The 24,529-nt window shown below is 48.7% G+C and overlaps 6 protein-coding genes across 6 annotated transcripts; 3 read left to right on the top strand and 3 right to left on the bottom strand.

The window, feature by feature from the left end:
• Positions 1-7,682: 7,682 nt before the first annotated feature.
• Positions 7,683-9,005, bottom strand: EI90DRAFT_2925472 (uncharacterized protein; the record flags this gene model as incomplete). The annotated part of the gene is made up of 3 exons (XM_039054890.1): positions 7,683-7,841; positions 7,904-8,005; positions 8,079-9,005. The coding sequence occupies 3 exons, from the start codon at positions 9,003-9,005 to the stop codon at positions 7,683-7,685; spliced, it is 1,188 nt and encodes a 395-aa protein (XP_038914395.1).
• Positions 9,006-9,633: 628 nt separating this feature from the next.
• Positions 9,634-12,067, top strand: EI90DRAFT_2925155 (mannosyltransferase putative-domain-containing protein; the record flags this gene model as incomplete). The annotated part of the gene is made up of 8 exons (XM_039054886.1): positions 9,634-9,945; positions 10,028-10,177; positions 10,245-10,286; positions 10,345-10,501; positions 10,619-10,684; positions 10,945-11,069; positions 11,321-11,437; positions 11,705-12,067. 8 exons carry the CDS (start codon positions 9,634-9,636, stop codon positions 12,065-12,067), a joined length of 1,332 nt encoding a protein of 443 aa, XP_038914396.1.
• A 1,919-nt stretch (positions 12,068-13,986) lies between these two features.
• EI90DRAFT_3017532 (uncharacterized protein) lies at positions 13,987-15,922 on the top strand (the record flags this gene model as incomplete). Its single annotated transcript, XM_039057114.1, has 2 exons — positions 13,987-14,334; positions 14,417-15,922. The coding sequence occupies 2 exons, from the start codon at positions 13,987-13,989 to the stop codon at positions 15,920-15,922; spliced, it is 1,854 nt and encodes a 617-aa protein (XP_038914397.1).
• A 144-nt stretch (positions 15,923-16,066) lies between these two features.
• Positions 16,067-16,730, bottom strand: EI90DRAFT_1511356 (uncharacterized protein). The gene is made up of 2 exons (XM_039051857.1): positions 16,376-16,730; positions 16,067-16,318 (listed from the first exon to the last, which is right to left on the bottom strand). The coding sequence occupies exons 1-2, from the start codon at positions 16,630-16,632 to the stop codon at positions 16,249-16,251; spliced, it is 327 nt and encodes a 108-aa protein (XP_038914398.1). The 5' UTR covers positions 16,633-16,730; the 3' UTR covers positions 16,067-16,248.
• A 1,343-nt stretch (positions 16,731-18,073) lies between these two features.
• EI90DRAFT_3125774 (uncharacterized protein) lies at positions 18,074-18,899 on the bottom strand (the record flags this gene model as incomplete). The annotated part of the gene is made up of 3 exons (XM_039063866.1): positions 18,074-18,169; positions 18,241-18,709; positions 18,751-18,899. 3 exons carry the CDS (start codon positions 18,897-18,899, stop codon positions 18,074-18,076), a joined length of 714 nt encoding a protein of 237 aa, XP_038914399.1.
• Positions 18,900-21,059: 2,160 nt separating this feature from the next.
• On the top strand, positions 21,060-22,678 carry EI90DRAFT_3064189 (peptidase S8/S53 domain-containing protein). Its single transcript, XM_039060781.1, has 4 exons — positions 21,060-21,307; positions 21,358-21,461; positions 21,510-21,790; positions 21,856-22,678. Exons 1-4 carry the CDS (start codon positions 21,198-21,200, stop codon positions 22,543-22,545), a joined length of 1,185 nt encoding a protein of 394 aa, XP_038914400.1. The 5' UTR covers positions 21,060-21,197; the 3' UTR covers positions 22,546-22,678.
• The last annotated feature ends 1,851 nt before the right edge of the window (positions 22,679-24,529 follow it).

Consider the following 24,529-nt stretch of genomic DNA (forward strand, 5'->3'; position numbering starts at 1 on the left):
GTTTGGCCTGAAACTTTGCATAGTGGTAGTTTCTAATTTATCATATTTTCCATGTAAATTTCGTTATGTGTTTTAAATATGGATTTCGCGTGAACGTTGACTTTTCCCTGAGCCATGACTTTAATGTCGCTCATCCCATTAATGAATATCTCATTGATGCATGAACCTTTTATTATAAAAATTTGCGTGGATTAAGAATAGATCCCTTCCTTTCTAATGGGCTATCAAACTCGTCTCAGTCGTTACTGGTTGTTCTTCGTGCTTTCCTTTTGAACATTGTCCTCATTTCCTGTCAATTTCAGTCATTTCTCTGTCATTTATCAGTAGTTTTCCCTGAAATTACTTTCATTGAGTCTATTTGGGAGGCATTTACATTCCCTATTATAAACACAACTTTGAATTTTGCATTGGTTCCTATGGAATCCTTGTTCTGTGGTACTTCCAACCTCAGCTATGTGTGTGGGCATGGGAAAGTAGTTTCTGTGGAGGTTTTCTGGTTGATTTTATAGTCAAATCTTACTCAATTGACCTAGTTTTTTGTTTGATATTTGCTATAAATTCTCCCAAGTATTCCATCTTGTTGATGCTGAGCTTGAAGTATTTTTATTAATTTTCTTTCTTCCTATTTGTCGTATGTAGTCGTAATAATTCATGAAAATTCGTTAAAATTCAGGTTCTTCTATTTTCTCATTTCTACTTGTCATATGGGGGTTTTGTGATTTTTCTGGCATATTTCCACAATGAGTTTTCATAGGGTGACCGTTATTTCTCCTACACCATGGCAGAGGGCTTTGGCCTCAGCAACTAGACCAGGAGCGCTGTGCCTAGTTACATGTCTGTGCCCTAATTTACTAACTGGAAAAGAGAATTAGAAGAGGGAAACTCTAGTTGATTTTATCACTAGGGTGTAACCTATCTACAAGTTATGTATATATAGTTACATAGGGGGCAGGCCCATGGATGGTGGGTGTCATATCCATACAATCCTGACCTCCACTCTGGGCTCCCAGAACTCCAAAACTGACTCCAGAGCCCTACTTCCCTTCCACCACCTTCTCCTTGCTGACTTCCAAGAGGTTATCCCACCTCCAGCTCTGACACCACCTTCAGTCCGACTCCGGAACATTCCGGGTCCGACCTCAACCTTGACACCTTCCAGATGAGCACACAACACCTATGCTCCCGACTCCGGACCTCCACACCGGAATCCCATTTGCGTCTCCATCTCCAGAACCTCTGGTCTTAGCTCCAACCTCGGACTTTGACCCCACCTCTGCTTATACCCATTGTATTGGTTAGCTCATTCCATTTAATTACGTTTGCCAATATTCCGGAGTTTAACTTCCGAGTTCAGACTTTCTGGACTTATTTCGGACCTTGCAACTATTGCATTGCTCCATTCAATTCCACTATACTCCCTCATTCCTATTTGGGCTGCTGCTTCTGTTCTATTCAGTCAGCTGGCCATCCCCCACTCCCATCCTCCTTCCTTCCTCCTTGGGCCTTGGCCCTTCACTCCTCCTTTGGGAAACACCATTGAGTCAAACCCTTGACCCTCGGTGTTGTTCCTCCTTCCAGCTCCCTTTGTCTGCTTTCGGAGTACCCTTGCTCCTTTTGATTCCAGACCCCTCCTTATATACAATGTACATAGTAACTTGTAACCTCAGTCCGAAATTGACTTGATTTCCCCCCAAGAGACTTCCCCTCTGCTAGATCCGAAATTAGGGACCCCTAGGACAACCAGCAATGGCACAGCACTCCGCATGAGTCACTGAGGCCAAGGTCCTTCCATGCTAAGTCTCCAATTCCACTCCAGAGTCATCCGAATCCACCTGATCTAACAGCGGGACCAAGCAGAGTGGAGCTAATGGAGTTACATGTTAGCTGACTGAATATTACGAGTCAGGTTACGGGTTTAGCGGAGTGATGGGCTATAACCCAGAAATGGAAAGGAGGGATCAGCCCAAAGGTAGACTTGCAGGGCAAGCAACTAAGTTGCCCAGTGGAGGTGGGGGTGTGCTAGCAGACGTTGGAGCTGTCCAGAGGCCTTCGGGGCTCCATACTCAGGGAGGTGTAGGCAATATATTGAATTGAGGGGGTGGTGACCATTGGGGGAGTTGGAGGTGGTTGTGGAATCCAGAGGCTCCAAGGTTAGTGACAAGGGAGCGGAGGTAATCCAGAAGGACCAGAGGTAGTGGAGGGTGATGGCTGTGGATGGATATGACAGTGGGGCGGTGTAAGGAGTGGTAACCCCACCCTTTATTCATTATCTTATTGTATATTTGTCTCGATTTAAACATGTATAAACAATGTATATACAATAACGTGGGAATTTGGGAAAAGGAAGAGAACTCCTTTTTCTCCCCATCGTTGATAATTAAAGCTCCATACAGCTCAACTTTATTGACAACCTGAGGATTGAGGAGAACTGGGGTTGGAACCTACACCAACCCCTTACAGGCGGTGAGACCATATGGTGGGTAGCCCTCACTTGGGCTGATGTCCCTGTGTGGCTTCTTAGGCTGAAGCAGGAATGTATTGTTATTAAGATGAAAAGCTAAACTATGTTGAACCACTTGCCTGAAGCAGGAATGAGAAGAAGGCTGCTTCTTCAGTCCTGCTTCAGCTAAGTTTATATACATGTGAAAACAGATCACATGGAGGTGCCACATCAACCTCAGATGAAGCCAGGTTGTCGCAGGCAACTCTGTGGTTGATCCCGGGTGTAAGAGAAGAGAAACACAAGTAGGGATGTGCACATTTGTCAGGGTCCAGTGTCAGGGGACGCCCGGTTATCCGGCCCCCCTTTACTCTAAGCGATATCAATGAGGTAATTGTTAGCCGAGATTGCGTGAAATAATTACATAGTTAGAACGCAGATATAACTCATTGCGCTATATTCGCTATCACATCACCCCTTACCCGATATTCCCTCATTTCCTGCATCTTCTATCTTCCTATTTGATGTCGTGTTTCTATTAGTTACCATCTTCCCAATGTAACTGCGCTCTCGTGAGTTAGCAGAACTCATGTACATAAGGCTACTATGCCAGCTGGGCTAGCCCCCCAGCTTTGATATCGACTAGTTTCCTGGGGATACTCTTGTGCTGCGAATAGACGCGCGGACTCTGACATCCAGCCCTCATTCCATGACAGGGCCAGGGAGATCCTCCTAGTTGCTGGGGTGTCTAGTCCCAGTCCGAGATCCTCAAACTCACTGAGGGGGCTAGCCCCAGCCTTCACAGGAAATGAGTTGAGAAGAAGGGTAACCTTCTCAACCTCCTGTGAAGCCGCTACAAATGGGAGTTGGGAACTATACAGTTTTCAGCTCTTTGCCAACTTTGGCACCCCCCCCCCCCGTGGGAAGATTCTGGGCGAGCTGCTTGCCCAGAAAGTTCCCACAGTTGTGGCTGTGATGGTTTCTGGGCAAGTAACTCACCCAGAACGTTCCCACAGGTCTGCATGCATGCGGGAATGTGGAACAGTGAAGGGAAAAATAGGAGAAAATGGGGGAAGGGTACCTGAGGGTGTGTGGGGTCGGGGGCTGTGCCCTGACAACATTGTGGTACCCATGCAGGGTGCTCGGCGTTGGATGCGTCTGTGCTACAAATGTGGAAAAGAGAGAAGTCATCCATATAAGGATAGAAAGGAAGAAGAGAAAGGAGAGAAAGAAGGAAAGGAGGAAGGAGAAAGAGAGGGCAGAGAGGGGTGTGGCACGCTGTGGCACTGTCAAAAACCTGGATTGTAGGGGTAAATGCGTGAGTCCGAATGCAGGCAGGGCTCAACTAGAGGGGGGATCCGAGAGCTCCAGTGGTGGACCGAAGCTTCTCCAGGAAGCCCGTACAAGAGGCTCTAAGAAGGATGCAGCCTCAACGACTCGGAGGGAGCGCTGTGCCTCCGTTACGTCTCAGTTAGTCCTTGTATTTCTTATGTCTGAGGTATCTTGTAGAACGGAACGGGATTCACTCAGAGGGACTTTGGGTAGCATTTTAGTCGAGATTAGAACTGAGGAACTACAGGTTCTAATCTATGGGTATTTATAAAGGGAAATGGAAAGGACTTAGTCAAAGTCTGAATGACAAATGGGACAACACCGAAAGGTGCCGAATGATACCGAGAGGTACCAAACGATATCTTTAACAGGGAACCGAGGTGTCAGACCAAGGAGGGCGGAGTAAGAGGCCGGAAAATGAATGGGAACGAGAAATGGGTAAGGGGGGGTTAGCCGACTGAATGATAAGAAGAAGATAGTCATGCTAAGAGTGGAAGGTGACTAATAAGTGATGACATGGGTGAGATCACTGAAGGATGCAGGTAACTCCGAAAGCGGAGTTGCATATCTGAAGGATGTTGGGTGACTCAAATAAATGAAATGGGTGGAGGAATGGTTTAAGGGTATGTCACAGGATGTCGGAGGTCCGTCAGGATATCGGAGCAAATCCGGAGTCTCCGAATGTTCCGACTCGGGACCGAGCTTCTGGGATGGGAGTGACCAAGGTTCGGTGTGCCGCAACCAGACCGGAGCTGAGACAATCAGGAGGGAAGGTGACTTGGGGAGTGGGGAGGCATGGTGTAGGGGATGGTGGAGTTGTTAGGAAGGTGTGGTGTGGTGGGAGTGCACGGGGTCAGGATTCCAGGATATGACAGGCACGGCGTGCCCTGACAGAAAGTGACATGGTAATATGCCATCAGGGCACCTGTGAAAACACATTCCTCCAACTTGAGGCCTCACACAGAATTGTATGCAAGGAACTTGTCATATCCATACAACTCCAGACCTCCACTCCTGTTTCTGGACCTCCATCTCCTCCTCCAGAACTCCACATCCTCCACCTCCTCCTCCCCCTGTTGGTTGTTGAGAGCCCACTCTACCTCTGGCTCCAACACAATGTCCAACACTACCTCCAGTCCAACTCCGGTTTACTCCAGGTCCAATCCCAACCTCGTACCTTCCAGACCAGAGCTTGTGATGCTCCACACCTCTGGCTCCAGACTCCTGTACCAGAACCCCATCACACCTCCACCTCTGGAACTCCAGTCACATCTCCGCCCCTGGACTTTGACCTCCTCCTCCATCTTATCTCCTTGTATTCTTTATTGCATTTCATTTATTACATCTAGCCAATATTCCAGACTTTGACTTCTGACTCCAGACCTCTGGAACTTACTCCAGACCCTGCAGTCTCTACTGTATGGTGTCATTTAATCCTCTTGTTGCTTCTTCCTTATTTAGATGGCTGCTTCCTTTCCATAATAGTCAGCTGTCATTCCCCACAACCCACTCCACTCCTTCCCCTCTTGGCCTTGCCCTTTTGGGAAGCACCATAGAGTTCCAACCCTTGACCCTTGGGGTTGTTCCCTCATCCAGTCCCCCTTTGTCTCCTTCCAGTTCCCTTTGTTCCCTTTGGGTTCTATTTGTCCTCTGACTCCACTCCTGTATTATTATATACACTCTGTACATAGTTTCCTGTACCCCTAGTCTGAAATCGACAACTAGAGAACCAGAATCAACTGGATTGTCCCCCCAAGAGACTCCCCCTGCTAACCTGAAATTAAGGACCACCTTAGACAACAAACCAATGGCACAGCGCTCCACCTGAGTCGCTGAGGCCAAGGTCCCTCCTTACTGAGTCCTTTCCCTGCTTCCGTACAATTATGCACTCTATAACAGAACTGCAAGTAACAATTGCAGAAACTTCTACTCCACCCAACCCACCTTCATCACTGCCTGTGTGTAAACACTAAATTTGTTAGATATGGCAAGTTCAGACAATTCTGGAATGGAATCAGAGACTTATTGTGGAAGGACCTTGGCCTCAGCAACTCAGGCAGAGTGCTGTGCCATTGCTGGTTGTCCTGGGGGTCCCTAATTTTGGATCTAGTGAAGGGGAAGTCTCTTAGGGGGAATCAAGTTGATTTTGGACTGAGGTTACAAGTTAACAGGTACATTGTATATAAGGAGGGGTCTGGAATCAAAAGGAGCAAGGGTAGTCTGAAAGGGGACAAAGGGAGCTGGAAGGAGGAACAACACCAAGGGTCAAGGGTTTGACTCAATGGTGTTTCCCAAAGGAGGAGTGAAGGGCCAAGGCCCAAGGAGGAAGGAGGATGGGAGTCAGGAATGGCTAGCTGACTGAATAGAAGGAAGCAGCAGCCCAAATAGGAATGAGGGAGAATCGCAGAAATGAATGGGACAATGCAATAGTTGCAAGGTCCAAAGTAAGTCCAGAAAGTCCGAACTTGGAAGTCAAACTCTGGAATATTGGCAAAGGTAAATAAATGGAATTGGCTAACCAATACAATGAGTATAAGTGGAGGTGGGGTCAAAGTCCAAGGTTGGAGCTAAGACCAGAGGTCCAAGACAGAGATGCGAACAGGATTCCGGAGCAGAGGTCCGGAGTCAGGAGCATAGTTGTTGCATACTCATCTGGAAGGTGTCGAGGTTGAGGTCGGACCCGGAATGGTCCGGAGTCGGACCAAAGGTGGTGTCAGAGCCAGAGGTGGGATAACCTCTTGGGAGTCGGCAAGGAGAAGGTGATGGAAGGGAAGTGGGGCTCCAGAGTCAGTTTTGGAGTTCTGGGAGCCTGGAGTGGAGGTCAGGATTGTACGGATATGACACTACTGTACTATACACATCTTCATATCACTTACGGTTCTGGTGTGCTGAGCAACCCCTGAGACCTCACACAAACAGTAGTGGCACAGCACTCCTTTCTGAGTCACTGAGGCCAAGGTTCTCCCGTATTAAGTCTCCTGTTCCACTCCCGGAACCATTTGAACCACACATCATCTAACAGGGATGAGTGTGGTCAAAACAGGTCAATATGTAGTGGTTTTAGCTGTTCTTTTGTGATGAGCTCAGGATGAGGGCTTCTTCTGTTTCTCCCTATGGTGTTAATTTGTTGTATTTAGGTGTCATCTCTCACTCACTAGTTTAACAACATTGCAGTCTGTTGTAAACGGCGTTCCGGATAAGGCAACCCGGTTCCCAGCGGCTCACTCGTAGCACAGATGTAAGATAGAAGCGGGAATATAACTAGTGATTTGGGGATGATGTCCGTGCGTATATATATACAAAAGAATGAATAAAGAGGAAAATCTACGTAAGGCAACTCCTGTGCAGGCTGCGCGCTTAGTAAAATCCTCCACATTATCCTCCACATGCCCCCGGATATCTCCGGTGACTCGCATTGCCAACACAGTCACTATAAGGATAGACGGAGTACGGTGTCCAACATTGCGATATCATACTCAGGCAAGTTTCTCATTCATCGTTACTGCATGTGCATAGTGCTTATATCTGATCCAACATTGCGATATCGTACTCGAATATCATCCAGCTGCCCCGCATTTAAACAAGTTGTGCCTGTCCATGATGGTCGCCACTCTGCTGTGCATAGCATATGCAGTAAGAGTTACTACATTCCCTACAATAAATGACTGCGAAGTCAAAGAGAAGAGCTAGGGAGTGCAGACCGCGGTAGGCGGGAAATCTGGTTCTTCAATAGATGATAACCCCCCATTGGTAGTTGAAGCAGGGTACGATGCTATTGGTTGTCGCTGTCGATGACATATCTCAATCAAGCAAATAACAGTGGGGTGTTGGCTTATCCTTTCATTTGCAGAGGCTGAGATGGCCGGCTTTCCCAGTAAACGCATTTAAAACCAACACTCATGGTTCTTCCCTATTCGGCAGTGGGACGATGTTCTCGTTCACACCCTCCTGGCAGGAGAAACTCGTAGTCCTTGGGATGGCGAACGAGCCAATTGGGTATATCTGTAAATGAGCTTGTCTTCTTCAGTGGACCAGATTGGGCGATCAGGTCGTAGAACGAGAAAGCCTCCTATTATGAGATTGGTCCCTTCTTAGTGGGAGGATGGAACCGGAGAAGGGCGAAGGACGAACAGGATACATGTCAAAAATATCACTTCCTTCACACGTGTGTTTATTGATTCGTTTTGGATCAATCTGGTGTTTCCCTTTTAAACGATCATTATGACTGTATCCCTACGTTATGAAGGGACGCAGATTTGATCAGTCCAACCAAATGAACCGAGGTTGTATGATGAATGCTGCCTACCGTCATTTTGAATTGAATATCCTCGATATACCTGAAGCACCAACTACAGTGCCATCCCGCATTAGCAAGCATGACATCTCCCCCTTTCGCATGATTATAATTCGAACCGGGTCCGCCCCACCGAACAGCCTTCGGACGCCAATACCCATCATCCGGAATGGGATATTCAAAGCTATACCGGTAATTCTTCATTTGAAGGTGAATGGGCGATGGCCAGGTGGAACACTGCTTCAGGAGGGATATTGTATGTGGAGTGGGTATCTCGTCTACATCTGACATGATGACAATATCATTCGCCTTGACGCCCGCCGAGTATAGCAATGAATCCATTCGGTGACGGAGTTGTCTTTCATTGTCGAAAGGGTCTTTGGGTGATGGATCGAGGTCTTGGACTAGTTCGTATTTTATTTTTGAAGAGGCCCAATGTAAGCGGGAAGAAGGGGATAGGATGGACGACAGAGGTATCAAGTTTTCTCGAAGTTCGCCTGAGAACGCACGGGACGCTTCGGCGATGACGAAGGTATCTACGACATCCCAAAGTTCGTGCAGACGGATCTCAAGCAGGTCAATTTCGATGCTGTAGAGGACAGCGTCATAGACTTTTGCAGTCGATGGGCCGGAAGAATATTCCCAACCGTGGATGGAGCACAGTTCTGTTGGTGCGGTTGCATTATAGTCTGACACGTCGTAATGAGGGACGATTCTTTGAGGTGTCGACTTTTTGTTCGATGTGTCCCATATGGGACGTGTAATGTAGCCTAAGTCACGGAACCATTTATCCTTTGCTGCGGCGTGGATGAGCCAAATGAAGAAAAAGAAACTGGAAATGCCGATGAGGAGAAGGAATCTTAGCCTCAGACGTGACCTTCCCGAATATGTTGTTCGATGCGTAGGAAGGACGGAACGGGGGGGATAAGAACTGAGCATTGTTCTTGCATAGAGACAGGCTTTGCACCGCCACTCAACTCAATCGTGTACTTCTCACAATCGCGCATTTGTCGTTGTCTCAAAGCTTGCCTCTTCGTATCACCTTTTCCGAAGCCAATTCCCGCTCAACGTTATTGGTCATTCTTGATCTTAGAAAACAGAGGGACCCGACCTCGGCACAGACTAGTGTTGCATTCCCATCAGGCGGTGGCTTTGCTTTTACGTGTCACTCATTGATTAAGGTTTGCGAGCGTCAACTGTGGACTCCGACCTCCTTAGTGTCAGCCGCTGCAAAATGCTTATCCGACGATCTACACTCTCTTTCGTCAGCATTGCCGCCCTCACTTTCATCATTGGCTCATCTTTGGTCGCCTGGACACGCCCAGAATATGTTCACAAAGTCATTCCATCTAAATGGCGAGATTGGACAGGCTTAGATTCGAAGGAAAACTCCGACATCCCACTTCCCATTAGGCCTACTTCAGCCCATGAACCAGATGAGAAGACGAAAGGAGGAAAGCCGACTAAGCCTAGTGATGAAGTTCACATATTACCATCGGATGGCCATCCTACTCATGACGTTGAACACGAAGTTCAACCTTTACCCGTTTCGATTGATACGGAAATGATGAAGATCGAAATCAAGTCGGAAGAGCTAAAGAAACGACTTTACGCGCTTCTAAGCGCACCTTTGTGGGGATTTCGTGAAACAGTGGATGCATTTGCCAAAGCATGTCCTCGGGAGGTTGCAGATGAACAAGTCAATCCTGATCAGCTCGTGGGCAATGAAGAGTTTTGGACGACGATTGTTAATCCTGAGCTTGTCAAAAGGAGGGTGGGGATGGTCAAATATCTTGAAAAATTAGAGGAAAGTGGACAAGCTGTGGTTTGGGACGGGAAAGGGAAGGGTAGAGGGATTGTTATGACGGGTGGCAATCAAGTGAGCAGTTCACACTCTACATATTTGATAAGGATAAAGACAGGGGCATACTGACATGCCCCCGACATGCCTTTCTGTACAGGATACGACAGCTCGGTTGTTGGTCACACTGCGGATTTTGCGAAAGGAATATAAGACTTCGTTGCCTGTGGAGATCTTCTCTTTCCCTGGTGAGATACAGGACGAGGCTCTGCTGAAGGAACTTGAAGAATTGAATGCTGTCGTCAAGGAGGTAGGGACGCTCACCTGGCTGCCAAAAGTACCGTCTGCTAACCCGGAAACTCTCTTTGCACAATAAGCTGCCAGGAAGAACGAAGCTTAACATATGGAAGAACTTCCAAGTGTGTTCACGTTTACCCCATTGGAAGCCCCATACTTACAGCTTACCTGGTTGTCCAGATCAAAGCGGACGCGATTGTGTCATCCTCATTTGAAGAGGTCTTATACTTAGACAGCGACAATGTCCCTACCCGCGACCCCACATACCTCTTCAACGCTGATATCTATAAGAAGAATGGGAAAGCAGTTTTCTGGCCAGACCTAAATAAAGACCACCGTGAGTGATTGCATCGCGTGCTGACTCTTTTTTGGCTAACTTCCCCTTGATTCTGCACTCGCGATAACTTGTACTCTCGTCTTTTCATACACGCATTACGATGTGTTTGGCGATTAGCGGATAATCCGATCTGGCGTTTATTGGGAAAACCATGCGACTATTCACAATGGGAGATCGAATCAGGTATGTGTGGCTATGATTCTTCAGGTTTCGTCACCCCAACTGGGCCACAACTTATTCTTGCGCTTTGCACGTTTACCTCTGTGCGCCATTTTCCCAACCCCAACCCCTGTTCCCTTGTTCCCTGTGCAAGCCTAGCGTTTAAAGCAATAATTTCAATTACAACGCCGATCACTGATTCAGACATCTTTTTTGCTTTATGTGCTCGTTGCGGTGTTAACGTTGCTTTGCTACTCCTGAAACTTGACCGCCCACACGCGAAGGTCAAATCATTATCAGTAAATCCGGAAATGACGGGTTGAACCTTGCTGCGTTGCATCTCGCGTCGCATATGCAAGAACAGCATGAGTTTTACTTCCGTCTTAGTGGAGGTGATAAGGACACATTCGTACGTGATCTTTGCCTTTTCTCTGGCTTTTGCAACACCAGCACCCGCTCGATCGGTTGGTTACTGACTTTGCGTTACATGCCACTCGTCTTGGCTATGCCGCTGTGGGCATTGCACACATCATGGGCGCACTCAATTTGTGGGTATGCTATCACCTGGCGACTTGCATAATGGATGTCGAACCGGCTCTCACTGACCCGAACCCGGATACAATTAACTTGCTTTGCCTGGTTGGTTGAACTTGTGCGCAGCGATACGCATTCTGGGCGTTGAGATTACCGTTTGGCGTCTCGCCCCGATATCTGTCTGCTTTGGGATTTAAAAGCCAGTATGACAACGGTCGCTTCTGTGGGATTGCTATGCTGCAGGTACGCTAAAGAAGTGGAAGTGAAGGGTGCGCGGGGCATGCTGATCAAATTTAACGCATTCTCTTTCCCCTACTTTTGGTGAATCGTCTTCGGGAACGCGCACGTCCATGAACTTGGCTGGATGACGGCTCCTGCTCGGCTGAATTTGATCACGGGCTGGTTGATTCGCCGTTCTGAATTGGGGTACACACCATATTCATCGGATCCAAATTTTGTGCAACGACGTCCGGCACAACGCACTGAAAACTACATCTCCTGGAATAACAGTATGACCTCATCGATCCGCCAGAAGCTCAAGCTACCTCTCATCCAACTCCGCTCTTCGTCCATGGAAACCTTCTCAAACATATGAACCTTTTGCCGTCAGGTGGCGGTAGCCCGTTCAGTGTCATCAAACGATTCTCCACGGATGTGGCGAAATCGAGAGAGTTAGATGGAGCGAAGATGTATGTGTATAATGTTCATGGCATGTGTATAGATTTGGAATTGTTGGGTGAGGCTGCGGTGGAGAAAGGCGGGAAGGGATTGAAGATTGTTGAGGAGGCATTTGAGGAGGTTTATGGAGGGCTGTTGAAAAGATTCTCGGAGATCTATTATAAGCATGGCGGGAAAGGCGGTGGGTGGCGATGAGGCGTGGGCGGGTTGTGAGTGTTGTTAATGGGGTTATTGGTTCTATAACCCCCCTCATCGCAGGTCTTCAGAATTTTTCGTTATAATTATACAGGTTGCAGGAGAGCTTGATACTGGGGGGTTATCAGTAATATTCTTGTGAGAGCGTGGCAAGCGATCCTTAGTATGCCAGAAATGCAGCCTTGATCTTTGCTGATTGTGCGCGGGACTCAGATACAAATTAATTGTTCATATCGTCATTATTGTGCCTCCGGTTTCGTTGGTCGCTTGAGAGTCAAAAGCGATAATATCGGTAGCCATTTAATCGACGCAGATAGCTCCTAGTTGGTTACGGCTGGGAGATAATATGGAAGTAAGACTCGGTCTGTATATAATATCACGAAGTCATGGAGGCTAGGACTCGATGTGAGGGGCACAACCAAACGGGGGATGGTACGGATAGTTGAACCTCTCAAGCTTTGGCGCATGGTCGGGTGCTTCCGGAGTAATTTGAATCGTAATTCATTCATCCATTTAATCGATTCAATATGTTATCATTTGACATCACTCAATTGAATTGAGGGGTAATTGCCAAGAAAGGAGAAGGGTCACGATGGTGTGACCCTAACCATAAATGGGAATCGGACTTTTCCTTGAGTGGGACTTGCCGGTCCTGAGTTGGCTCCCAGCAAAACAAAATAATTTATTTGGATGAGCAGCTCTCCGATTGACTATTTAGGAAATGTTTAGCGCTCATCATTCATTCGCTGCCGTTTTCGGATGATCACGAGACTGGCCTGGTCATTTATTCAAATCGGGTGCGCAAGTTTTTTTTGTAAGGCCTTGAGGGGAGGCTCAAGATGTCGCAGCGATTGTGATTGGCGCCGTGGCTCTTCGAAGTTAGCACTCATAGCTTGCGCGCCTGAGGCTTGCACCGCCTCATTACGAGGAGGGCCGTCTCCGGATGATGATCGGATCCGTTGATGCTCTTGGGGTTGGGGGGTTGGGTGCCGCTGAGGTGGGAAGGGGATGAGAGTACTGGTCATTCGTTATTGAAATTTGTTCTTTTATGGGTAGTTTGTCCATAAAAATCGATCTACCATTTCCTTCCGTAGCGATAAGAAATGGAGGTGCGAAGCTTAGATAATCAATGTTACTACTTGCCATCAATCCGGAAGCAAATTCTCCAACTCTGTTGCCCATTTCATAATATTTCTGGTTGGTTGCGGTCATCTTCCTTTCCCTCACCTCCTTCACCTCCCCCATCCTGGAATGAGCATTCCTCGCTGAACGCTAGACTCCATCTTCAGCGACGGACTCCGAGCGGCTTCGAGCTTCCCTCTGTCCACCTCTCCCAATCCCGTTTCCCCCGTTGTTAAAGGATAACGCCTGGAGTGAGTACTCTTTCCTTATCGGCTGTGCCGACTTGAACACCCGTGCTCACGACGTCCGCCATGTTCACTTCCCAATAGTTCTCGCGACCCTTTACAGCATTCATTAACTCCCGAATCTTACTCCGCCAATACGAACCACCCTCGGCCGCTCTGCTCATTACCAGAGAGAAAGAATCCCTATCCTTGATCGAAAGGTGTCCGCTGAGCAATCGCGTAACCTGAGATCCAAGCACTTTATTTCTAGCCGCCCCAACCACCCCTGCTGCTGTTGAGGCCGTTTATATCCTCCGACTCTTACAACTTTAGCTTTCACTTGACTTTCCTCGACAACCCTGTTGGGATTATCCCGCACTGTTACCCAACCTCATTCCGACCCCTTTGGTCCGTGCATAGACCCTCCCCCATTTGCTCCACGCAAATTATCATTTTCACTTTCTCCTACCTCTTCAACACCACATTGCACTACTGCATTTTCCTTCGAAGTAACCCTCACTCATTGCTCCAAGCGCTCTTCCCTTCTCACTCACATTTTCTCACCCTTGTATGATGTCCACCATTATTCACACTTTACCCGCTTCTCCTGTCAGCCTGGGAGGCGCTTCATCGGGCGCCGACTCACCGATTGCCGACCCTATTTCCCCCCCACACCAGACAACGGCAGGACCGAATAATACTTCGCCGCTTACCGGTGAAGCTCTACTCACACCTCGGACAACGAGTCCCACCAACAGTAGTAACGCCAATCCAAATGGCGCAGCATCTTCCACTGCCTTCATTGGGACGGGGGGTGTTGTGAGGCGCAAGCCCGCTCGCCGCGCAAATACTGCTGAACGTCGCGCGACTCATAATGCTGTTGAGCGACAGCGCCGCGAAACGCTGAATAGTCGATTCCTCGTACGTCCGTCCCGCCTTCGTTTGTCCAATGCCAATGACAACTGACATTGGCATATCATTTGGTTTTCTTAACATATTCCAGGATCTAGCTGCTCTCCTTCCTAACCTCATCGCAGTTCGCCGTCCATCCAAGTCGGCTATCGTCAACTCGAGCATTGCTCTCATTCACACTCAACGCCGGCAGCGTGCCCTCGCTGCCCGTGAACTCCGGCAACTCGTTGCTGAGGCCGATGCACTTCGTCGTCAAGTTAATGAATGGCGTGCAGCCTATCCGCATGCCTCAATTGCAGGTGCCCTTGAAGGCCCCGTTGAGGAGCCCGCGAGAAGTGCAGAGTTTATCGCGCTCTTGGAACTTGAGAACGTCCCCGAAGAAGTGATGGCTATGAATGAGGCGGAAAGGATCGCATTTGAGATGAGAGGTGGCGAGAACGGTGGGATGAATGGGTTTGCGGATGAGGATGATAACGATTACGGAGATGAGGAGCTCAATGTTGAGCCCCGAGGAAGCCAAGGAGTTCCGACTGAAACGAGTAGCACGCAACCCGTTCGCAGTGCAAGCCTTCACGGCCCCACTGGAGTGAATGTTCCTCCGCGCCCACCGAATATCAACGGGGTTCATTCTCAACCACAACAGCAGCACAATTCCCCTGTATCACTCCTTCCCAATATCTACCTCCAACAACAACTTGCGTTACAGCAGCAACAGCACCTGCATGCTCAACAACAAGCTGTAGCTGCCGCCGCCGCCGCTGCCAGTTTCCCTGCTAACTTTGTACCTACCTTCGACCAGATTTCAAATACTGCGAGGTTCCCCAATCTGGGTCTTGCTACTGCTACCCCTGCTACCCCCCATACGGATGCGGAACAGGTCGCTGCATGGAATCCTCAGTTTTATGCTTCTGCTTTGGGCCAGCCTCAGCACCAACAGCACCAACAACCTCAGCAGCAGCAACAATGGACTTCAGCTTTCCAGACTCCGCCTAACTCGTCTCAGGGACCTACAGGCCCTTTTGGTCAAAATCAGGAAGTCCTTTATCGACCTCAATTACATCGATCGTTTAACGGCGATGAGCACTTGGAAAAGAGCGGTTTCCAGGTTCACCCTTTCCGCTCCGAACCGGGCCCCCCTTCGTCGTTTAATAGTCCTGTTGCGAGTGACGCAGGCGCCATTAACGTCTCTGGCGGGAACGGTAGCGCGAACAGCGGCCATGGCAATCCGAATGCCGCTCCTAACTCGATGATGAAAACTTCGACTTCTGTTCCGAACCTAACGTTGTCGCTGAGCGCTGGGGTTGGGACACCTGCGAGTCATATGATGAGTTCGTCACATCTGCTGAACCTTGGAGATGCGAGTGCTAATGATGCTGACGGTGGTGGTACATCGGTGATGTCTGATCTGTTTGGAGGTGCCGCTACGTACGGGGGCACTCCCTCTGCTTGGGGAGCCGGGCTTCCTGTAGGTCCCGCTGCCCATGGACCTGCGACTGGTGCTTTATGTGGCGGTGGTGCCATGTCAATGGCGCCTATTCCTGTTGGCGGTGGCGGTGGAGGACAGATGTCGTATGCTGTGATGAGCATGTTCATCTGATTTGTGGTCTGTTCGACGGGAGTTTATCGCACCGTTCTAATCGTCCTTTAAGCACAAATTTACATAGCCCCTTGAGTCATCTAATCCCTCCAGCTACCTGTCGTGCTTTCACCTCTTTCTCGACTAACACTGCTACATATCGACGTCACCCGATTCTCGAACACCCCCTCTTACTCTCGTTCCCTAAGTCTCATTTTCTTGGACCTCATACCCACTTCGAGACTTCACACTCATTTGACTTTTCTTTTTCCCCTTCCTTGTCCTTTTAACAAGTGACTCGACTCACCTTTGGCCCTAGCCGCCCCCTCTCATTTCCCTTTCGACAATCATCTTGTTGGCTCTCGGTGTTTCCTCCTGGCAGTTGCCTGTTTTTCTTTTTTTCTTTTTTGGCATTGGCTATGTTGAACATTGGGAGACAGTACCAGCCTTACTTGCTCTATGTTGCACACTCACCTACCTTGGTAGGGGAAAAAAAAGTGTGCTACTCTTTCCTGGCCATGCGTGCATTGTGCTGTTTCTTTTTGCTGTGTGCTCAGTGTCCTATACTTTTTTCGTGTGGCTCTGCTCTTCTCCCTCCTTTTTTGATCCCCACAGTACTTATTATTGTATACATAGTGTCTGACAAAATAAGATGTTGGTGGTCTTCCTGTGCCTTGCAATTGTAAAAAAGAGGTACGCACCGCACATGATACGTGAGGAAACACCAACATGTTTCTCCTGATAAGCGGAACTCAGGCCGACAGCCCAACAGAACTTTGCTGCTGACGGAAAGTGTTCGTGCGTGCTCATAACTGAAAAGGGGGAGGGGGGAAGTACCACCCCGCAGCGGCTAGCAAGCCGAAGAAGTACCAGGTGCATGATGGGGACTTACATATAGGGTGAAGGGAAAGAAGTCGTTGATCAAGATTCATGGCAATGCTTCCAGGCAGACTAGCAACCGTGATGGGCTGAGAGATAATACGAAGAATAGACACGCAAAACCTGTGCAGTTGTACTTGTAACCGAATGAACCCGATTCGCCTGATGTACGTATTACAAGTAGAAATGAGTGAAAGAATTGGGAAGGAGATTCTTGATTGTTCCTTATCACAGAGATGGGTGTGTGTAGAAGTCGGCGGAATCGGCGAGGGACCTTACGAGAGTGAGAAACGAATTCGGTGACTGGAAGAAACTGGGAGATGGGAAAATGACGGATTGAATATCGACAAGGCAAGGTGCGGACTGGTCCGAGGGGCTTATGGTGGGACGGACCAGCATCACGTCGACTAGGCATGCATTACAATCACTCGACTCTTGAACGTAGGGAGGGCGTCCGTTGCGCCGTGACGTTTGTATTGAAGCGATAATGCGAGTTTGATTCGGTGGCGAACCGATGTATGTACTATACAATATGATTGACACCCCCGCGTCTGGTGAGGTGATAATGGACCAAAAGGAGGTTTTCCCGGCAGAACGGACGGAGTCCAAGGCCAAACGAAAGAGACCGTAGGTGAATATTGCACACTCCCGACGAGGTGGATATGATGTTTCGCCTAAAAAGAGATGCCGAAATTAAGTCCAAGACCTTGAAGCGTAAGGCTGTAAGTAGAATATTGCACACCCCTCCCGAGATCGCCCGCTGGGTAACGGAGGACAGAACTCTCGCAAATAAAGAACTGCTCATGAGACAGGGCAGGTCAGCCAATACCTTGAAAGAGGAAGTCATTGCGTATATAAGTGCGCAGGGGGAAAGGCTGCAGAATATTTAATTGAGGGTATTCCGGAGCAGAATCATGGATTTGGGTTGCGTTTGGATTTACAGTAACTCCACAAAGCAGGCCCTTCACGTTGACGGTTCACGGACGAAATGGGGGGCTGGCGTTCCCTATATTGCAACTGGGAAACCGGAGTAGACCCTGCCAATGACAAGGTCATGTCACCGGTGATGGATTTCGGCGCTCATTGATTGCACTCAGCAGAACGCTTACGTGACCCTGGCGTACGCCCCAGCCCCAAAAGCTGGGTGATTGGAAATTCTCAAACCTCCAAGTGATCCTGAAAGATCATAGGCATGACGGCAGGGGGCGCCTGTGCTACAACGCCTAATGTCACCCTGATTGTGGGAAGAGCAATACCAAAGTACGGAGCGTCCAGGTATGTGACTAGCTCACATCAGTTCCCACCGTCGTCATCAAACCATCGGTCTTCTTCATCCTGGGTGTTAGGATCCCACTTTTCGTTATAGTCCACGGACTCGTAGAGCGATGCCTAAACAAGAGATGTAACAAGATTCGAGAGGGCTGAATGAAAGGACTACATGGGAACTTAAGAAGACTCACATCAAGAAGTCCATCAATAAACCGTTCACGGAGCATGCGTTCAAACGAACACTGTGCTTGCCCTAGGCTCAAGGGCTCCTCAGGAGGCAAGTCAGCCTCATCGCTTTCGGAGTCAAATTCTTCTTCTGTCTCTCTTTCCCTGGCTGCCTCAGCAGCTCTTTCCTTCCTGAGCTCTCGTGCCCGCTCTGCTGCGCGTTCTTCTTCATACTCCGCTAGAAGACCAGCGAGTCTGCCCACGTAGCCTTTATTGGTCAACCTCGAGCTCGAGTTAATATCCTGGGTACTTGAAATGTGATTGGACTCCAAAAAGTGTTCCTCCACCCATGATTTCTCTTCTTCTGCGGCGCCCTTCCCTGGGGGAGAGGGGTTTTCCTCTCTGGGACACTCCCAGAGAGACGGCTCCAGAACCTTGCCCACCTCCCAACCCAGCTCAGGTGGATTCGTAAGCGCGTAGATAGTCCGTCGGTTCCTTATCAGGGAGATATTAGAACGTTGACGGGGCGTCAGCACAGTCGAAAACTGCGCTTGGAGGTCGGGAGGAAGTGAAGATATTTCTCTGAGAGGAAACGAAGGGGCTCAATTGATGGTGACGGCGAATGGTCTGATGATAATCCGAGGTATTTTAGTAAGGTCCCGCTATCTATGGAGGGTGTCGGCATGTCTGCAACGTGAATTCCCGATGATGGGTGAGTGAAAGGGGCGTGGGAAACAGCAGTCGGTACCGTTACCAGACGCGTTCTGCCGTGTGTTGATACCGCGGGAGATTTTGCCATATTACCTTGAGGGGTCTAAATCTTTTACTGGTTGTTCTGCCCATCCCGGCGAGACGGATTGCAGCGGCGATGCATTTGAAACGAGCCAGGAAAAATTCGGCCCAGCCACTAGTGCCTCGGCTCAATGTCGCCTCGGGTCTTCGGGAGTCCAGCTGTGGGAACATAATGCAAGAACGGTCAATCCGTCAATCCCCATCTACATTCCTGGATACAGAAATCTCATTTGGCGCAGGGCCAAACCGTCTTGCCAACTCGAGAAAATGACGTCACACAAGGGATATAAGGTGAAGGCTTATGGCTAGCTGTAGCTCCTATCGGTCACTGTTCTGGGTAAAGTTACATGGAAACCAGTTGAATTTGCACGCGGCGAAGGTCTGGTCGACTCAGTACTATGAAAGTCATGGACAGGCGTGTGGAAACAAAGTTTGATGAGGGAGGAGGACGGATTTCGTGCCGTTAGGGTCACCAATTTGCAGTATAAGTGGCCACAAAAATTTGTGATGAACGTGCTTCGTCTCAACTAAGTTTCGGCACAATGTCCTCAATGATGCAGCGGTTGGGAATCTTTGGGCATCAGATATGCAAAGGGTCCAGCGGGTTCTTCAACTCTTCATCACACATTCGATGAAGATCGTGAGCAAACAAACACATTTGGACAGGAGTTCAAACCACATGCAAGCACGAAAACTCCGCCTACAAGGCTTAGCGCGGCGGACACGTGCGTCATCACACCGACTCATCGAACCATCGGGACGATCGACTGGGTGGATGATGTATACCGCCAAGTTGCGAAGGCGAAGGACAGTATTCGTTGTCTAAGGAGAGGCGGTTCCTCACTGGTCAAGGAATGTAGCAACATGCATCACGATGCAGTTATGTATATGTTGACGTCGACGGACCTCAATCAGAGCGCAACGCTTCAGGCAACCATGCGAAATTGAACATTTATTAGCATATCCACATTAATGAAGCCAACATTGAAAAATCGATAGAACTGAGCAGTACTGTACACCTGTAGCACGGAATCCAATAAAAAATCCATGGCGGCGTCCGGTATAACCCGAGGATTGTATGAAACACTACGACGACGATCTCAGATAGCGCAGGATCAGGTAAAGATAACCTTCCTCGCAAGTATACATAGGCGACCCCTCGCCACACACTGTACTAATGCGTGGATCCTGAGAAGCAAGAGCGCAAGCAACATACATCGTCAAACAAGGTTCCAACCCATACAACCAAAAAAACTGCGTTCATGATACGCTATGCTGAGCGCGACGGGCTGGCGAGATCAGGTACTAGTGCGAAGTTATCACATTGAAATAAATTAAACAGAGGTGCACAAACAGTCCCGGGCATTCGTTAGTCAGGAAGGCCAGGCGGTTGCATCGTGGTTGACAGCCTAACGTGCCGCCACCCTGCTCGTCTGAAAGGGGTGCCTATGGCACTAAAGGGATTTGGTTGTTGACCGCTGACAGCCAGACTTGGTTCTTTGGCCTGGCCAGCGCAATTGTTCGTCAGTCCAAGAAGAATTGACTTACGGCAATTGGACGCGTCGAAATTCCTGCAGGCAGCTACAGATCTGGCCTGTTGCTGTCCATGATCCGGGTTGGGCACCAAGGGTGGAGGGTGCCGGAGTTCTCGACCACGCTCCACCAAAAACTAGGGCCTTAGACGGGATGGTACAAGGGGCCCTGCAATAGGAATGGCCCTTGGGCCGGCTGAATCTGGGGTGGCTGCCGCCTTGAATGGTGAATGGGCCCGTTCCTAGCTTGCGGACGGTGAACGAATGCTCGAGACTTTATAGGCTCAACTAGAAACCTATCGCGAGGGAGTGAGATCGATCGTAACCATTTCAAGTATGAATGATCGATCCGTGCATGCGAGAACTCCCATGGCGGCGTCCGGCATGCAAGTGAGAGATAATATCTGCTATGATTGCATGGTATAGGCGAGAAAGAAGCTGAAGTAAAGGTTGTCCCACGTTCCGATTTCGTCTTTATTATCTTCTGATCGCAATATCAATATTCCTCACACCCGCACCAGTCTTCTCAGAACCAGCCTGTTAGCCATCTGGTTGTATATTGAGCTGAGAAACTATTTGTATGGCTCTTTGGAGATCCTTCCAGCTTGCCATCGGTTCTTATTCCCCTATTCTTCTCAACCCACCCGTTGGCTACAGCAATGAAGTTCTCAACTGCGGTTATATTCACTTCCACTACGACAATGGCTCTCGCTGCCTCTGTTCGTATCAGGACGCCGAAGGGTCCAGTAAAGCCCGACTCGTACATCGTGTATGTCCCACACACAGGCATGGCATAACACTGGCTGACTCACTACATAGTATGCTGAAATCCGCTACAAATATGGAGGACCATATCGAGAGTATTACTCGGATATCCGCCCGGAGCCCTGGGTCAGAATTTTCAATTACTCACCGGTATGAGAGTAAGTTGATATCAGAGAATTTCCCCCACAATATGCTGACTTTCGTAGTGCTGAATGGCTACTCCGCACACGCAACTGGAACATCCCTTGTTCGCATCCTCACTTGCCCCGAAGTTAACTATGTCGAAGCTGATGGCACAACTTCCATTGACTATGACCTCCATGAGAGGGATGCGACAGAGCGTGACAATGATGGGATTGAAATGGAGGATGATCCGGTTGAACTCGAAGCACGCGCCGATGGGCGTAGAGTGACTATTTATTCACTGGAAACTGGAGCTTTGCTAAAGCACGCATGCTTTGATGAAGAACTGCATAAGTGGGGTCATGTGCGTAGTATCTCTTCACGCACTCTCCACCGTATACGTTCACTCATACCTGCTTGTATGTGCAGACCGTAACTGGTACTCACCAGGTGGACACTTCAGGCCATGGCACATATGTCGCGGCGAAGGCAGTGGGACAGGGTTTTAGCTTGGCGACTTTCGCCCACCTTAAAGTTGTGAAGATCGCTGAGAGCACTACTGTACTTGCCTCCAACCTAATCGCCGGCATTGAGTGGGTTTACGCCGATAGTACCGAGTCCCCTCCGGAACAGAGGGGTTCTACCATCATTCTGATAACCTGCTCACTTCGTGACCGTCTTGCCATTAATGAAGCCGTCCACAAAGTCATCAATTCTGGGTTGCACGTTGTAGCTTCTGCAGGGAATGACTACCTGGACGCGGGAGAGTTCGGTCCTGCGTCTGCGGATGGAGCTATCACCGTTGGGGCTGTCTACTGTACAGCAACAAACCATTACGTAATCTCCCACTCCAACTATGGAAAGGTCATCACTGTTTTCGTCCTGGGTATGAACGTTATAAGTGCTTGGAAAGGCCCTGGCTTGCAGGGAACGAGGACACTGAGTGGCACTGCACCAGCAGCTGCGTCCGCTGCGTCCATGTTAGCCTGCGCTTTATATCAATATGGTTGGATGTCTCCTGCCGAGGGAAAGGAGGGAATGCAGTGGCATGCCGAAGGGGTAGTTGAGGGCCAGCCACCGGGCATACCGACCACAACCTTGTTGGCAAAATATTGGTAGTGATTTGAGGAAGACATACATGCTACACGTCCTACCTTCACAGTCTTTTTCTCAGCCCATTTCTAGTACTCATATGAGAAATTGTCGATGTCCCGAATGCATGGATGAAATGAAAGATATGTTGGATAATGGAATTCCTTTTAAAGATAAAGGCGTTGGCACGCAGGATCTCAGATGCGTAAAAGAGTTCTAAAATTGGGAAAGCAGCAAATGAAAGGCAAAGATGCGAGAGAAGAAGCAATGAACTCCCATCAATGCACTTTGCGAGGGGTTCCCAGGTAGCATGGAGTCTATTGGTGTCCCTGTCTAACCATCAAATGCAAACAAGTTTGCTGTTTACCTGCACTATGTGCAAAAACTAGAATTTGATGAAACTCCTGATTACGATTTCCTGCGCCTACTTTTCACGAAGAGTCTCAAGCATATCAGGATGGCGTGTATGACTGGCATCTCCTGCATAGTGGAAAGGGCCGGGAGGCTAATTGAGTGTGCCGATGCCGTTTCTTACCCCTACCTCGCTGATCAATGCATTTCAGTCTGGCACACATCTTGTTGCGCATTCCAATCAAACTAACGCTCCTCAAGGACCCCGGGTAGAGCCCCCGTCGGGTTCTGGGCCAGTTGTTTTCCAGGATCTTGGTTCCGGACCTGAAACTTTGGAGATTGAAAATTTCAAGGTATGATGTGTGAAGATTTTCAAATGCTCCATGACTCTAGTACCTTATTGTCTGAGTCAAGAACTCCACTGATCAGCAATCAATCAACGGGGGTAAGATCTCGCAAGAACAAAACTCAGTGTCATATCCTTCCCAATCTCGGTCTCAAATTCGTCCTAACACTTTGGCATAGGGCTCCGGGTGGATCGGATTATCCCGGATGATCCGGAATTTTCGATCCCGGATGCCGGATTAGGATTGGGGGTCAGGATGTATTCTTGATCCGGGATTGGCATCCGGGATGATCCCAGATGATCTGGGATGGAGTCCCATTGCTAGCATGCAACTAACAGCCCCCTTATTGGTTTGGGGGCCTCCGAAATTATTGTATTGTAGCAGATATTTTAACTCCTGACTCATTGTCCGTGCACATTGCTGGCTGCTGTCCAGAAGGGTGTCAAGACTGTTTCCCACGGTCCACACACACTTTACATAGTTGGATAGCCCTATTGAATAGCTTCCAGAATATACAATTTGAGAGTGAATTGACCAATCAAAAAATGCAAAATACTTTTTTGGATGCGAGTCTGCAAATACTTGTGGCTGTCCAAACTCACTGTCTGTGCACAATGCTGGCCACTGTCCAGAGGGGTGTCAGGGCTGTTTCCCACGGTGTCAACACACTTTACACCAATGGATAGCCCATTTGAATAGCTTCCAGAATATACAATTTGAGACTAAATTGACCAGTAAATTATCGAGAAAAATGCAAAATACTTTTTTGGACACGAGTCTTTTGGGGTGACTCAATGTCTGTACTCATGCTGACCACCATGTAAAGGGGTGTCAGGACTGTTTCCCACAGTGTCAACACACTTTACATTGATGAATAGCCCATTTGAATAGCTTCCAAATTTATTGTATGATCGGAATACATGTTAAAATACAAAGAAATCTTAAGATGTGATTATCCAGGATCATCCGGGATTTTCATCCGGCAGATCCGGATTGGCCATTGGGAGGTTGTCCCAATCTGGGATTTCTGATCCTAATCCAATCCTATCCGATCCACCCGGACCCCTACTTTGGCAACATACGTTTTTGCCCCATTACCACAGCACCCTCCCTGGTTACCACAACTTCTTTCAGAACTTTTGGGAGTTGACAGCCATAATCTCACTGGACAAATAAGTCAACGTGACGTTTTACAAGGCCAAGGCAGCTTTGGGAAGGTTTACCAAGGTGTTTACAATGGGGCAGCCTAGGGATCAGTTCCATTTTCCCTTGGATTCGTAAACTGATTGCGGTGCATTTTATCACCAGGAAAC

The sequence above is a fragment of the Cantharellus anzutake genome, assembly GCF_015039405.1.
Source record: "Cantharellus anzutake strain C23 chromosome Unknown EI90scaffold_34, whole genome shotgun sequence".
Lineage (NCBI taxonomy): Eukaryota > Fungi > Basidiomycota > Agaricomycetes > Cantharellales > Hydnaceae > Cantharellus > Cantharellus anzutake.

Coding starts and splice junctions, on each gene's coding strand:
- EI90DRAFT_1511356 (XM_039051857.1), bottom strand. CDS start 16,632: ATGTTGGTGTTTCCTCACGTATCATGTGCGGTGCGTACCTCTTTTTTA. Junction 16,319..16,375: donor TTTTTCCCCTACCAAGGTAG/GTGAGTGTGCAA, acceptor TGTTCAACATAG/CCAATGCCAAAAAAGAAAAA.
- EI90DRAFT_3064189 (XM_039060781.1), top strand. CDS start 21,198: ATGAAGTTCTCAACTGCGGTTATATTCACTTCCACTACGACAATGGCT. Junction 21,308..21,357: donor AAGCCCGACTCGTACATCGT/GTATGTCCCACA, acceptor CTCACTACATAG/TATGCTGAAATCCGCTACAA. Junction 21,791..21,855: donor AACTGCATAAGTGGGGTCAT/GTGCGTAGTATC, acceptor TTGTATGTGCAG/ACCGTAACTGGTACTCACCA.